At 46.2% G+C, this 15,859-nt stretch overlaps 1 protein-coding gene across 1 annotated transcript in view; it reads left to right on the top strand.

The window, feature by feature from the left end:
• The window catches only part of IPPK (inositol-pentakisphosphate 2-kinase), a 324,563-nt gene that overhangs the window by 188,321 nt on the left and 120,383 nt on the right, over positions 1–15,859 (top strand). The window contains exon 9 of the mRNA XM_085624891.1: positions 3,528–3,807. Coding sequence (XP_085481017.1) covers positions 3,528–3,807 — 280 coding nt within the window. The remainder of the gene's footprint in view (positions 1–3,527; positions 3,808–15,859) is intronic.

The raw sequence follows: 15,859 nt of genomic DNA, 5'->3' as shown, positions 1-15,859 counted from the left end.
GCTTGCGAGCTTGAAGTGACAGATAGCTGCGAATTCTATTGAGCGTCCTGATCACGCCCCAGCAGGTCGAGACAGTCCGATTCACCTGTAGGGACATTGAGAGTGAGGTGTCGAACATTACACCCAGATTTCTGGCAGATTGAGATGGAGTCGGGCAGATACCCAGAGAGGAAGGCCACCACTCACTTGACCAAATCTCTTGGTTCTTCCCGAAAATCAAAACCTCAGTCTTGTCGCCATTTAGCTTTAGGGAGTTTGCAACCATCCAGTCTGCAACATGTTGCATGCAAGACCGGAAGCTAAAGGCAGATGTTGTGACAGAGGATTGAGTCAGCGAAACCATGATCTGGGTGTCGTCGGCATATGATACCACCTCCATCCCCTGCGATTTTACTAGTCTAGCAAGGGGGGCCACGTAGATATTAAACAGGGTGGGACTTAATGCCGACCCTTGTGGCACCCCACATTGCAGAGACTTTGCAGGGGAGAGGTGGTTGCCGAGCATTACTCTTTGTTCCCTATCGAGGAGAAAGGAATTGAGGAGACTCAATGCCGAACCAGTGACACCTGCCTCTCTAAGCCGGGATGTTAAAATGGCAGGGGACAGAGTGTCAAAAGCGGCTGTGAGGTCCAGTAGCACAAGAACAGTTGTTTGTCCAGCGTCCACCTTGCGTCGGATGCTATCGACTACAAAGGTGAGAGCGGATTCTGTGCTGTGGTGTTTTCGAAAACCATGCTGGGTAATGTCAAGATACTCAGAGACTTCAAGAAAAGAGGATAAGTGGCGATTCAGGTGGGCTTCCAAAATTTTTGCGGGTGCAGGGAGCAGGGAGATCGGTCTGAAATTTTTCAGGAGGCCTGGATCAAGTGAAGGCTTCTTTAGGAGCGGCTTCACAATGGCCTTCTTCCATATTGATGGAAAGATGCCTTGAACAATTGCCTTATTCATCACCTCAAGTAAGGGAGGGAGAAGGCTGTTCCTACACTCTTTTAATTTTTTGAGCGGCAGTGGATCAAGAGGAGAGGAGGATTTGATCTTATCCAAAAGGCCATTCAGACCCTCCAAAGACATTAAAGGAAATGCAGAAAGAAGGCTAGGGGATACTAAAGGAGGACTGAAAGGGACTGATAGAAGAATTTCCGGCAGGGCAAGACGTTGTGCTTCCAAAGAGGTATGAATATCTAAGATCTTAGTATGGAAGAAGTCTGCAATATCGTCACAAAGACGCTGAGAGCTGACTACAGGGTCTGGAAGTTGAAGGGAGCACAACGAGTCAGCAATTTTAAAGAGCTCCCTAGAGGAAGTGAGTGAGCTGGTAAGGCTGGAGAAGTATTTCTGCTTCTCCATAATCACTTTCTGCTTGTACTCACGAAGAGCAGACTTATGGGCCTCCCTGTCCATGGGATCCCAAGATTTCCTCCATCTTCTCTCGCTGCTTCTACAGCCCTGTCGTAGTCCTCTGAGATGGTCCGAGAACCATGGTGCTGATGGTTTGCGCCGGGCTACATATCGCAGGGATGCAGGAGCAAATTTTTCCACTGCATTGGCGATGGAATCCTGCAGATCATGTGCTGCCTCAGCCGCATCCTTTAGTGAAAGAGCCTCTGGTGTGGAAACAAAGGGAGCCAGAACCTCATTCGTGAGATTTCTAAAGTTTCTTCTAGAAACAAAACGGGTAGTCCCTTTCCTAATCCCATAAGAAAGAGAAAAGGCTAGCTGCAGAGGGACAGCAAGGTGATCAGTCCAGACCAGGGGTAGGGGTAAGCCACTGGAAAGTCTTGAATCATTGGAGAACACCCCGTCAAGGATATGGCCAGCTATATGGGTGGCATTAGTGACAAGCTGGGTAAAATCACAGGATGCAAGAGATTCGACCAGTGATATGGTATCCTTAGAGTGAACCTCATCGAGATGGAAATTGAGGTCACCTAGAATAGTGAAGGAGGGCTTTCCAAAATATGGTTCGAGGATTTTCAATAAATCCAGGGCAAAGTTAGCTCTATACCCAGGCGGCCTATAGATCAGTATGCCCGTGAAAGAGACTGAGGGGGCACAGGTGATACAAAAATATAGAGCTTCAAAACAATCTTGGGGCGAAGACAATGGCTTAATTGTGCATGACAAGGAAGATTTAAAAAGAATGGCAATACCTCCTCCTCTGCGTTTAGGTCTATCATGCCGATGTAGAGAGTAGCCATCAGGAATGGCTAACAAAAGGTCATGTCCAGAAGAGTCAGTAGCCCAGGTCTCCGTGATGAAGACCCAGTCTGGCTGCCTTACGTCCACAAAATCGTGGAAAGCAAGATTATGCTTAATTAGCGAGCGCGCGTTTATTAAAAACCCAGTGTTATGAAAAACCTTGGGCCCAGAAGAGGAAGAGCATGATTTGGTAAGACAGGTGGCCTGGGGATGAAAGGGGGCAAAACAGACAGTACAACGATGAGAATTCAGTAGGTCCAATGGAGTCCAGCAGTGCAAGGCGGAGCATATGGGAGATCTAAGGGCCCACAGCGCAGATGAGGAATAGCGCAAAACTGTCTTACCTAAGTGAGGAGGTACATGAACCTGGTCCAGCCCGACCTGCAGCCCGTCCTCAGCGCGGACGGGCGCAGACGGGCTGAACTCTGGCGTAACTCCGGCGGAAGACCGGCGATCCCGATTTATAGTGTCACATCGTGCATTTGAGCATGGCTATTTGAATACTGGCTCCATAACAATCTTTTATTGTGTCATCTCGGTCTTCAGGGCCGGAGACAAACAATTAAACAAAGCACTCTAATAGGCAATTGATTGTAGTGATTTATTGAAAAGGCTCAGTAATGCCACTTACTTTCAGGGTTTCGACTCAGTGAAACTCATCTAATAGAAGTTAGGTTGTTCATACTGCCCCAGATTTCTCTCTTTAGCAAGACCAGCCCATTTCAGATTGATTTGCAAATGTTGCAGAAACCATATAAAATTCACTGCGTTCCCTGTCTCTGCATGATGGAGATTTGCTTACGAGTGAAGATTTTCATTGTGTTTAGCCAGTGCACACACACACTCCATATATACGTTTGAGGCAGTCTGTTATCTGCACAAGGGATTGCAGAGGCTGCATGAACATCAACTTTAGCAATTCTAAATTGAATGCTGGCCCTTCTGGTTGTGGTAAACTTATCGACTCGCCATCTTTTAGAGGGTGTTGTCCACAATGAAATATTTTTTGTCCTCTCAATAAGCCATATATTTTCCGTACTTGCATATGGACACCAGCCTTGTAAATCATTCTCATGTGTAAAAATTCTTCATCTCTATTGACTACAGTGGGATTGCCCAAATTTCGGACTCCAGCCTTGGAGACTCAATATATTGAGGTGTAAGCTTTCAACATCTATAACCAAATTGAATTGTAAAGTACTTGTGATTTGATGTAAACCCCCTACCCTTGCTTCTGGATCAAGTATTGTGTTTGATTAGCATGCAAAACTGCAAAATGACTCTTCTAAACTGTCACTAAATCCTATATTTTGTTCTTTCTTTGTAGAATGGAGAATTAATATATGGCTGCAGGGATTATCACAATGGTCTCTCTGACGTGAATGAACTTTCTCATCACTTGAAATCTTTTTTTTTCCCAGCCAATGGGCTGATCAGTGGCCCGCACTGTACAAGGACAGTCATTAAGGAACTAATTAATGTTATAACAATGACTCTATTAAGCACTACAGAGAACTACAGGTCAAGTGACAAGAGGCCAATCCCTATTTTACAAGGAAGGAACTACTGTGAAGCAAGTCACTTTAGTAGGGAACTGCTGAGAAATGGTAAGTATTCTTGCACAATGTGACAGAAAATTGTAAAATTTGCTAGGCCATTCTGTGTTCCATCTTGAACTGCCGCTAGAGTACGATGTCTGTGCTCTTTAGGCACATGGCGGGAAATTGTGAGCTGGGTAGATGATGGTTATAAGGAGCCAATGTTTTGCATTTGCAGAATGGAACATTAAAGTTTTGCCTCCACTTATAAGTTAGGTTTTTTCTTCCAGGTTTTGTTGGCAGTATGACCTTGCACAGAATATATATTTAGTGGAAGAACTGGGAATGACGCCAGTCCCTGGAAAAGGTGTAATACGTGTAATATTGGGCCCATGTGCCTTAAAGCTTTTAGAGGGAAACGCAAAGAGAAGCTCATGGAGTAATCAAATACTTTAGGGTCTGGCACTGGAACCACTACCATCATTTATTTTCAGATAATTGTTTGCTAGTTAAAAGGATGCACAATAGACAAGTGTTTACTGTGCAGCACAAGAGTTGTATCCCCATAGACCAAAATCCCACCAGTAAGCCTGTGTCATGATAAAGAACACCAGTTTACCATTATATGCCTGGAGATACAATCCTCACCCTAGTTTCTATTCTAGTGGACGTTTTTAGGTCTCGCCTGAGCCAGCGCATGCGCTGCTCTGCGAGACATTTAGTAAGTGGGTTTTCAAAGTGCTACCACACGCTTTTGCCGCAGCCATTCCTCCCAGAATACAGAGCCATATAAGCCAGCAGACGCAGCTAGAACTCTCAAATATGTTTGGCAGGTACACGGCCAGGCCAATGCCAGGTTCTCTGGCAAGATACCCCGGTGTTGGCTCCTCCTGCCTATATTTAACCAGCACAGTTAGTGAGTCAGCAGAGTCGCTCTTGAGGCATTGTACTCGCCGATGCAACTTATGAGAAGTCTCCCTATCTGCATCCTAGCAGGTTTAGTCTCTCCTGCTTTTCGCTATTTAAGGCATGCATCATGCTTGAGGACGTTTTTGTGCCATCCTCATCGACTCTTCTTTTCTTGTTAAACGCTTCTGGATTACCCAACTCCTTGTACTGCGCGCTCCAATAAGACTCCCAGCCTTTCATGGATTGAAACCAACAGCGCACATCAAAGAGGCCTCTAGGCACTGCCCTTTTCCCACGTAGGTGCTGACGTCCCATCTCTCCACTTGGCAGGGAGTAAATCCACCAATCGGCAAGCGCATACGCCACATAGTGCCGTGAGCACGACTGAGCCAACCCCCCCCGAGGTACTTGGGGCCGGCCTTGCCCTTAGCCCGGGCTCAGCAAGGCCAGCACCAACAGTCGTTCCTTCCCGTACCCTCAGCAGCAGCTACTAGTAAGTGCCCCTTCTCATGCATGTGACCCACCCAATGTTATGCCAGCACAAACCTTTGCATTTTGGCAAGGTTACTCATACACTCATCCACAGTCCCATAGAGCAAGATTACACAAGCCACATCGACCCTTAGGACAACACATTTGTGCCACATGCATTGTGTGAGTGCATGACCCAACTGTTCATTGCATCTCCACCATTCTTGTTTAAGCTCATAGACACAGCTAAATTCTCCACTCACAGCCATGCCCCCTATTTATATGGGACTGCATCACAATTTTATCTTTTTGTTCGTGGCATGTTCGGCTCCACATGTTCTAAAGCTTCAGGTACTTGTACCTGGTTTTTTAACTCTTCTGGGTGCACCTTAGAAATCTCTAGCACCTTACACGTGGTTACAGTGTGTACATATTATTTTAACAGGTACTTCCGTTCTTCCAATGTCCTGAAAAGGCCCACAGTTAAAAGGGCCCAAACGCTTCAACACTATCATTTGGGGAAGTCTTCCAATGTTGAATACTTTAAGAAAAGCTTTGGGCATGCACTAAAAACAGAGGACTCAGCTGTCATCCGTGTGAGACCTCCCTAAAGACTACCTCCTCTGTGGACTATGCAATTACTTTGGAATACAGCCACATTTGTTTGAAACAACTGGAGGACTGAAAAAACATTCTAGTTGTTAGTTATTGTTTTTTTTTTTTTGCCCTGAACATTGATTTGTATACATTAATAAGGTAGGTAGGTGTGTGTGTGTGTGTTTTAATTGTGAACCCCTCTAAATTCAAATTTAATGGTTTTCTTTGTTTTTTTATTTACCCATCCCATAACACTATAAATCCCTTAACACCATATACCCCAACCACCCCTAAAGCTTAAAAATATTTTACCACTCTATAACGCTACAGAACCCCATAACCCTAAAAATACCCTTACCACTCCATACCCCTCTCCTCCCCTAAATACACCCTAACCGCCCTATACCCTACCCGCCCCTGAACACAAACAAGCATTGGCATATCCAATAGGTCTCGCCTTTAGGACCTTATAAGTGTTTAGCCATGCAACGGTTGATGTTGTTGCACCAAGGATATTGTGCTGCATAACTAAATACTTATAAGGTCACAAAGCGAGACCTATTGGCTATGCCAATGCTTGTTTTTATGGCTGCCTCTAACAGCAGATTGCTCAGCTTTCAAATAGTCCCATCTGCCAGACTGTATCAGGAGATTTTTCCAGGAGTGCTTCCTGCTCGCCAGTACGTAAGTGGCGTCATATGGCTCTACTTGACTGATACCACACCAGAAGTGACAAGGCAGAGCTGCAAATAAGTGTTCCCTTCTACACGGATTCAGAGCTCCACACCAAGTTTGTCAGATTTCTTATGACTCCCAATTATCAAAGACGGTGCATTAGGGAAGAGGTCTCTCTAAAAATGCCCAAATTCAAACTGTACTGAGTCGTGCAATAAGTGCACCATCATGAGGCCAAAGACCATATAGCGGGAGGCAAAATTTTACATTGCAAAGCATAAGAGGTAGTGTTCGAAACAGTGTTCAAGGTCCTGCCTCCCTTCTGAAAGGCCACAAGGCTGTTTTCAGTTGCGGTCACCAAGTAGGTACTGAACAGAGTCTTCATGTAAATTAAAATTCTTCAGTAAGTGCAAATAAAAGTAAGACTCCTCCCCCTCCTGCTTGGCAAGACTTCAAAAGGGCGTTAATTGAAGACTCTGGTGTCACCTGACACCAAGCTGGTCCTGCATTTGGTCGCAATGCACCCTGATTTCCCTGGGCCGTCTTCCACTCATCGGCAGTTAAGTGTTCAAGGAGCCTATGCTGCAATTTTCTGGACCTGCTGGCTCCCACTGGGCCACATGGACTGTCAGTTGGCCCTCCACCGGCTGCTCTCTCCTCCGCCAACTGCCCCCTCGGGAGCCATTTCTAGGCTAATATTGATGCTGGTCCAGAATTCCACTCTGTTCAAGAGTCCACGCCACCTCATTTCGTGCAGGGACCAGTGCCAAATTCAATCCTGACCGTTTCTGATCTTGAGCCGATATAGACCTGTGCTAGGCCAAGGGCATGCTTTGAAATTACTAAGGTGCAACCAGTGTTTATGCAGTCCAGACATTCAGTCTCAACCTCTTCCTCGTTGCCAGTACTATCAGAGCGTAGAGGCCCTTTATGGTTCCCATTCCCCTGTGGTGTAGGCCATACCCAATGCCCCTCATGTCACTGATGAGGACGAGCAGGTGGACAAATGCACCCTCTCATTACTCTGATGAAGGGCTATATTGAGACTTTCAGAATGCCAGTGGGCTTGATACCTCCCCAGAGATAGAGCGGGACTCGCCACCTGGTCCACCAATGGAATAAACTGCTTTTTTTGCTGTGATACTGTAACGAGCAATAGAGTACTAGACTTGTAATTGTCTGCTTTGGAAACCAAAGTCACTTTATTGACTGAATTTCTCAATCAGGTCTAACGTCATATGAGCCACTTAACTGTCATGGCACATTGAAGCCGTGGTCAGCCTGTCCGGGAAGCTGACCTATGGGCAGATTGCTTAAAGCAGCCCCTGGTGATCCTGACATTTTAACAAGACACCAGGTGCCCAGGAGCCTTGTGTTGCAGGAGTCCGCAAGCAAAGTAAACATGTAGGCTTTTCCTTCAAACCTGCCAGGTAGGAGTCGGAAGGTATAGTGCCTTTGTCCAAAAAGGTTTTCCTCTGTTAGTTGGAAGGTAATTGAGCTTTAGGGGCACTTATTTTGGAGGACGTTACGTAAACACTGTCCCAAAAGCATGGGCCATGCTATAGGCACCAGTGTAGTGTTTAGAAGATTTGCCTTGATGCGATCAACTGGGTTTTCAGGTGATATCCAGCGTCCCTTATGGACATGCCGTTCAGTCGATCAAGACTTTTTGCGAAGTCTGACTCTACATTTTAGTGTTTCAAAGGTACTTTTAGTGCACCGGCTCCAAAGCTGCTTTGATTTGCCCTTCTTTGCACCTGCACCAGAGTGATTTATGTCATGCCATGTCCCTGGGATTTGCCCATTCTGCAGTCCCACAGATGCTACCTGCGGTTCATAGTGGGGTCAGAATCTTTTTTGCTGTGCAATACTTTGGCCATCCCACTGCCTTACCTTTGCCTCTCTTGTGTTCATCAAAGTGATATCGGTGGTCGCTGCTCATCTTCGAAGGTCAGTGTTACATACCTTCCTGCACCTCAATGACTGGCACAAACAACTTCTGAACTACAACAGCACTCTTCGATCTCCTTTGGGTTCTCCATCAATAAGCTGAAGTTCCACCTGAGCCCTATGCAGAGAATTCCCTTCATAGGGGCTATCATGGACACTGTAACATTCAAGGCCTTTGTACACCTGAAGCGAGTCTGGGTCATTCAGGATATGATCCTGACGTTTCAGGCTTGGTCCTGTGTATCAGTGAGGATGGTTCTGAGGCTGCTTGGGCTCCTAGAGTACTGTATCCTCCTTTTCCTGTACGCCATATGGCACAGCAGGACCTTGCAATTGAACCCAAGGTTTCAATTGTCCCAGAGCCTGTTTCTGCCTCTCCGACGCTGTCCATGTTGAACGACAAATGGCTCAATGTCACTTTTGTGACATATGGATGCAAGCCTGATCTGCAGTAGACCACTAGCCTTTCCCCACCCAGTCTTCGTGGTTGTAGCAGATGGGTCACTATTGGGGTGGTCACCGGGATGAAATGGTGATCAGAGGCTCTGCTGTCCAGTGGAGAGTTAGCTTCACATCAACCTTCAGAGCTTTAGCCTATCTATTAAACCCTGAAAGCCTTCTTTCTGATGATTAGGGGAAAGCTGGTACAGATCCTAATGGATAGCATGGCCACTGTGTGATACTGCCACACACCGGGCAGGGGTACTGAGTCAGGAACCTCTGTCTCTGGACTAACATAGGGTCTTCTGGTAGACAAGCACCTTATAGGGGTGCCTGAACACCAGAGTAGAGGAGCTGAGCAGGTGTCAGCTGGTGGACCACTTGTGACTGCTCCATCCTGAGGTGTCACAGGGGGCATGCTCTGGCTAGATCTGTTCCCCACGATTGAGAACAAGGAGTGTCACAGCTTCTGCGCCCTGGAGGTTCTTCCCAAAATGGAATTTGGAGATACATTTCGCCTGCATTGGGGCACATGTCTCCCATACACATTCCAGCCACTACTCTCCTGCCTAGAGTTCTGAGGACAGAAAGACAAGGTGGTGCAAAAGAGGACTCTGTCCAGGTGAATAGACCCCCACCCAGGTGAATGGTCCTCTGCATTAAAATCTGCTACTCTCTGGCAAACAAGGAACCCCTGTAGGCTGGCTCATTTGACCAAGGCCAAGGCCATTACAACTGCATTGGCCAGGGGTTTGCCAGGTCTTGATACCTGCGAGACTGCGGCATCGGCCTTGCTATACATATTCATGAAACACTACTACCTTTTCTGACTAGAGGCCTTTTTGCCTACAATCTGCTGCAAGAATTCCTCTTCTGAGTACACTCCTCTGAATCTGCAGTTAGAAGTATCTGTTGGGATGGAAAAGTCCCTCACATGGTGACAGATGTGCACACCTGCCCCGAGTGCCCTAGCTGCAAAGATGTCTGGAACTCTAGTGGTGACTTTTGTTGTCATAGGCGAACACGGGCTTTGGCTTGTTGGACTGGAAGGGGCGCTCAAAGAACTATCGTCCTAGTTGTCAAAGGTTATTGCTATTGAGTTAAGCAGCATGAGCTCAGTGGTGGCAGCATAATGTGTAGTAATCAGTAGAGGTGAACAGGCCTTTTTTTAAATCAAATTTCTTTTTATTGAGCATCCTAATTCGAAATAACATTAGTACAGTAGAGCGTGCATGGCCCGGGGCTAAAAACATTCACCTAGTCAGAGCCCAGATTCATATGTCCCAGGGTCCGTAGGAAATCCCCACATACCAAGTAGAAGATGCCTGTTTTGACGTCTTGAGGATAAATTCACAGACAAAAACACAAAAACAACCCCCCCCCCCCACCCCTCCCCTTCACTGGTAGTGGTGGTGTCGCCCAGTGAAGTAGTGGGCAACATGGGTACATCTAGAAGATTGGGTAGCAAGAGTGGGATCCTAACCGATCAGTGAGTGGGGTGTATACCATCCAGTTCCATCTCGGGACAGGTTAGAGTTGGAAGAGATGCATAGCCCTTACGGAGGGCGGACATACCGCCGAGGGCAGGCCACGGATAGATAGGTTACCAATGGGCCCCATTTGAGTTAAAAATTCTTGTATTCGTCTCTATAGATGTCTGCAAGACGCTCCATGACCTTATAGCCTTCCTCCCAAACATGACTAATAATAGGGATAGCTCTAACTGATTTCCTGTATGGTTCCTTGAAAAAGGTCATGAAGACACCGGCGACAATCACACCGGTACTCTTCAGACTGGAGAAGAAGTATAAAGTGCCAGGGGACGCTCCAGATTGTCTGGTGGGCCAGCCCAAGCCAGACTGTCATTCCCCAGGCTGCTCAACAGAAGTCCAAATATCCGTCCGCTCCTATTACAACGCCTCCTGACAGAGAGGGTAGACGCCGGGATAGTGCAGAAAAAGATTTTCTTCAATGTCTGCTCTTCTGGTCAGTGCTGCAAATGCCCTTGCCAATCTGGGCAGATATGATAGGCAGATGTGGTGCGACCTGACGCCTTTATATAGACCTGATTCCAAAGGAAAGTAGACAGGAGGTGAAAAAGATCCTGCAGGAGGGAGAAAGGGCTTCGGCTGAAGTCATTGATTGTACGATGGATATCGCTACCATGGCGGGGGCGGCGGTGTTGCGCCGTCAGGGATGGCTGAGCGCAACAGCTTTTAGACCTGAGGTCCAGAATAAAATCTTGGATCTTCCCTTCGATAGGGCAGCTTTATTTGGGAAACATGTTGATGATGCGCTACAGAGTATCAAAAAGATAGATACCGCGAAGGCTCTGGGGACACTAGCTCCTCGAAAGGGCACCTTCCGATACTGCAGAGGGAGAGGCCAAACATCATATAGAGGGGGATACCAACAGAACAGGTACCCCTCCTACTCTACATCTTCTCAGCCATACCGACAACAGTATGGTCAAAGACAGGCAGGGGGCTACCCTAAGGGCTACTCTAAATCCGCCCCTAGAGGAAGAGGAGGTCGTCAAGGAAAGGACAACTCGCGACGACAGTGACAACCTTCAGGCTCCGGTTACATTTATTTCTCCCTCTCCAGAAGTTCCCCTGGGTGGAAGAATTTCCTTTCATCTTCAACATTGGCCGAAGATAACTACGAACCGATGGGTCCTCAATCTAATACAATTTGGTCATACTTTAGAGTGCCTTCAAATTCCCCCTTGTACGCCTCCGACACGTCAAGAGGTCAAACATCTGCATCTGATGCGCTTGAAGATTCAGACAGTGCTCCGAAAATGAGCATTAGAATCGGTGCCAATCTCCCAGAGGGGAAGTGTTTTTATTCCTGTTTTTTCCTAGTCCGAAAAATATTTCCTCAATGGCGTCCTATTCTGGATCTGAGAACTCTAAATACTTATCTCAAAAAGCAGTCCTTCCGGATGGTTTCCCTTCAAGACATTCTGCTACTCTTAAACCCAGGAGATCATATGACCACCTTAGACTTGCAGGATGAGTATTTCCACATCCCCATTCATCCTTCCCACAGGCAGTATCTTCGTTTTTTTGTAGCCGGAGACCATTACCAGTTCAAGGTGCTGCTGTTTGGCATCAAATCGGCCCCAAGGATTTTCATAAAATGCCTGGCTCCTGTGGTGGTTGTTCTAAGGAACCATTGACACCAGGTGTTCCTTACCTGGATGACTGGTTAATCAAAGCACCTTCATGAGCATCGACTCAGTCGTCAGCAGTGGCATGTGTAGAATTATTTGCCGAGCTGGGCCTGACCCTGAACACTGAGGTCATCCCTCCATCCTGTGAGGAACATCTACAGTACACAAAGCGTTTCTTTCCATGGAGAGACAACAGAGGCTAATCTCTCTATCCAAGACATTTGCAAAAAGGTGTCTCTCAGTACGCCGTTACAAGTCACTACTAGGAACAATGTCCTCTTGCATCCCTCTCGTTCCATTCAGCCGATTAAGGATGCGTCTGTTGCAGGAGCAACTGGATCGACAATGGCGTCAGGCATTGGGATCCTTCGACATTATCACAATCACACCAGCCATGGTTCAGGCAGTGGCGTGGTGGACCCAGCTAGGAATATCTCAGTCGGCCTTTCCTTCCTTACCGAACCAGCTCTGCTGGTTATTACCACCGATGCATCCCTAGAAGGTTGGGGAGCTTTCCTTCAAGACCTCCAGGTCGGTGGACGTTGGAAGTTACAGGAACAGCAACTTCACATCAATCTGCTGGAACTCAGAGCGGTGGGATTGGCATTGCTGGCTTTCCTGACAAGAATACAGGGCTCGGCGGTGCTAATCGGGACAGACAACACAACAGCAATGCATTATCTCAACAAACAGGGTGGTACGAGATCGCTTTCCCTGTCTCAAGAAGCCCAAAAAATCTGGGAATGGGCAGTTCTAAATGGAATATCCCTAAAAGCGGAACATCTTCCAGGAGATCAGAATGTCAAGGCGGACACTCTGAGCAGGCTCAAATCAACCTTCCCCGAGTGGGAGATCAATCAGGAAATTCTAGAAGGCATCTTCCTAAGGTGGGGAGAACCAACAGGGGACCTCTTCGCGACAGCTCAGATAAAAAAATGCCAGTTCTTCGCAAGTTGGCTTCACCAACGGGGATCTTGGGGGAATGCAATTTTGATGGAATGGTCAGGCGTCTTTGCCTACGCCTTTCCTCAGATTCCCCTTCTGCCACGCATTCTTACAAAGATCAAGAGAACCGTACAAAATGATCCTGATAGCCCCATGGTGGCCCAGACAACACTGGTTCACGGAGCTTCTTCTACTGTCGGAGGTTCATCGGATTTACCTTCAACCAATACCTTCGCTCTTGACGATGTCCCAGGGACAAGTACTTCATCCAGATCTGAAATCGCTACGTTTAGCAGCTTGGCTCCTGAACACTGAATTTCAGCGTTTAAATATTTAATCTGAATGCAAGGATATCTTGTCAAAAGCTAGGGCAGAAAGTACAAACAAGACATACAGGATGAAATGGAAAAGGTTCTGTTTATGGTGCCAGGAGTTTAATATTCATCCTCTGAGATCGGCATCTCATGAGATTATCCCATATAATTCTTCTCTGGCAAAATCTGGTTTAATGCAATTGTGGATCGTGCACAAACCGTGGGTTGAAAAGGTTAAATGTGTTGTCAGGTGCCACAGAGGTATCACTTTCGTAACCCGAAGAGAGTGTATATGGTCAAAAAAATCTCATGCGTTGGCTGACAACAGCAAACGTCCCTCTGGGCGCACCGTGAATGCTTCGCTGAAAGCGAATGAAATGTTTGTATTGGAATGTTGAAGCAGAAAAAAGTTGGTCTTCAGTTCCAAACTTTAATTTCACAAAACTTGAGGTAAATCCGTATAATCATATGCTGAAAATTGTTTCACAAAGTAACATCAATGTGTTGAGCTTCAACTCAAGCGTTAATCTCGGTCCCAATGCATTTCGGGCCCCTCTGGCCCTTCATCAAGGGACTCTATATGACAAAGGAATATGTACATATCAATAAATGATGCAATGAGGAGTCAGCCAATTTAACAAAAGAAAAAGGGGACGCTGCCAAAAAAGGTGAAATTACAGTGTAACAATGTTAACTGAACGATCATCACCAACGGACTGGTTCGTGTAAAGATATAAAGAGTTAATCATGCCATTGGGCGACTTGATAAGGTGTGGACAGTTCATTAAAGAAAACGGGCAAAAGTGAATATCTGATCAACAGGAAAGGGAAAGTTCACCCTGGAACGTGTATCGTGATTGGTTAAAAAAGAGGAACAGGAAGAGTTGCAGCCGTACCCAAACTCTATCTAAAACACCCGTGTGGCGTGTGAAGTATCGCTGTGTTCGAGCATTCCAGAAAGTTAATAAAGATTTGCAAAAAGATTTAAAAAATCTGTCAAAGAACGGGAATCAGAAAGTGCACAAATTGGAAAGGATGCGCATGGGTGAACGAAGGACTCACTGGTGAAGCAGAGCTCCGTACCTGATGTGTTCTACGGTGTCGGTCAATCCTGCATCGGGTTCGCTAGTGCATCGTGGGGCGTACTCTTAAAAAGGAAAACCGGAAGTGACATAAACGGGAATCGTGCCGCGAGTGTGTTGGATGTGATAGCCGAAAATAGGCGCCATCTTGTGAGTGAAAAATAAAAAGTGACTTAACAGGAAGAAACCCAGGTTGTTCAAGACAAATGAGAACATAAGCACGGACAAACATGCAATAATGAAAAGATGAAATAAAATTGGATGAAACACATTGTGTTATAATCACACATGGGTGAGAAAAACGTTCATGGCAACAGTGTGCAGCTTGATATCATAGTTCAAAGATAACACGCAAATTCCAAGCGGTCGTTGAGACCCTTTGGTTTCATGGACTCCAATTTGTAAATCCAATGATTTTCGCGCTGTAGCAAAATGGTGTTATTGTCTCTGCCTTCCCTTTTCACCACAGTCTCTAGTACCATGAATTTGAGTTGAGCAATGTTGTGCTGATTTTCCAAAAAATGCATCGTTATGGTGGATTTGGGATTGCTGGTGCGTATGTTGCTCTTATGTTCATGTATACGAGTCTTAATCTTCCTTTCAGTTTTGCCCACATATACGAGGCCGCACGGGCATTTCAGCAGGTATATTACATTGGTGGTGTCACAGGTGGCATTTACTTGGAGTTTGATCGGGGTGCCCCTCATTGGGTGTGCAATTTTGTTGCCCTTAATAATGTTGTTGCAATTGCTGCAGTTTAAACAGGGGATTGTCCCCCGAAATGTCGCGGTGGGGGTCTCTGTGTTGGATCGAATCAATTCTTGAATGTTTTTACTCCTGGTGTGTGCGAACATTGGTGGGTCGCTGAAGATGCCATTGAAGTCGGTTCCAAGGGCCAAAACTGGCCAGTGCCTTTTAATGGATTGCTTGAATCTGTGACTCATGGTTGAGAAACGGGAGACCACCACCATGCGATGTTGTTCTCTTCGTGTGGTGGGTTGTAGTAGAATCTCACGTGAAGTGCTGGCCACTTTGGTGACTGCATTCTGTAGAATTGCTTGAGGATAGCCACGGGTGGTGAATCGTTGTACCATTGACTGTGTTTGTACTTATAACTCTGAATGATCGGACGCTATTCTTTTCACCCTGAGCAGTTGTGAAAATGGTAAGTGGTTTTTCAATGATGGTTGGTGAAAGCTTGTGTAATGTAAAAGGTTGTTGCGATCAGTTGGTTTCCTGAACACAGATGTGGTGAGTTGTTTGTCGCGAATTCTCAACAGAACGTCCAGATAAGTGATGGATGTATCATGGATGTTGAAGGTGAACTGGATACGATCATTGATCAGGTTCAAATTGTCCAAGGCTACCTGGAGGGAATCCAACGTGCCAAACCATAAAACAAAAATGTCATCTATATAACGCAAGAAAAGGCGTGCGTGTTGTTGCCAAGTGTCCAGACTTAAGATGAATTTGTTTTCAAATGCGTGCATGAAAAGATTGGCGTAGGTCGGTGCGGCACAATTGCCCATCGATGTACCAGTTAGCTGTAAATAATAATT

This window comes from Triturus cristatus, chromosome 9 (assembly GCF_964204655.1).
Source record: "Triturus cristatus chromosome 9, aTriCri1.1, whole genome shotgun sequence".
NCBI lineage: Eukaryota > Metazoa > Chordata > Amphibia > Caudata > Salamandridae > Triturus > Triturus cristatus.
This window is presented reverse-complemented; position numbering and strand designations above follow the sequence as displayed.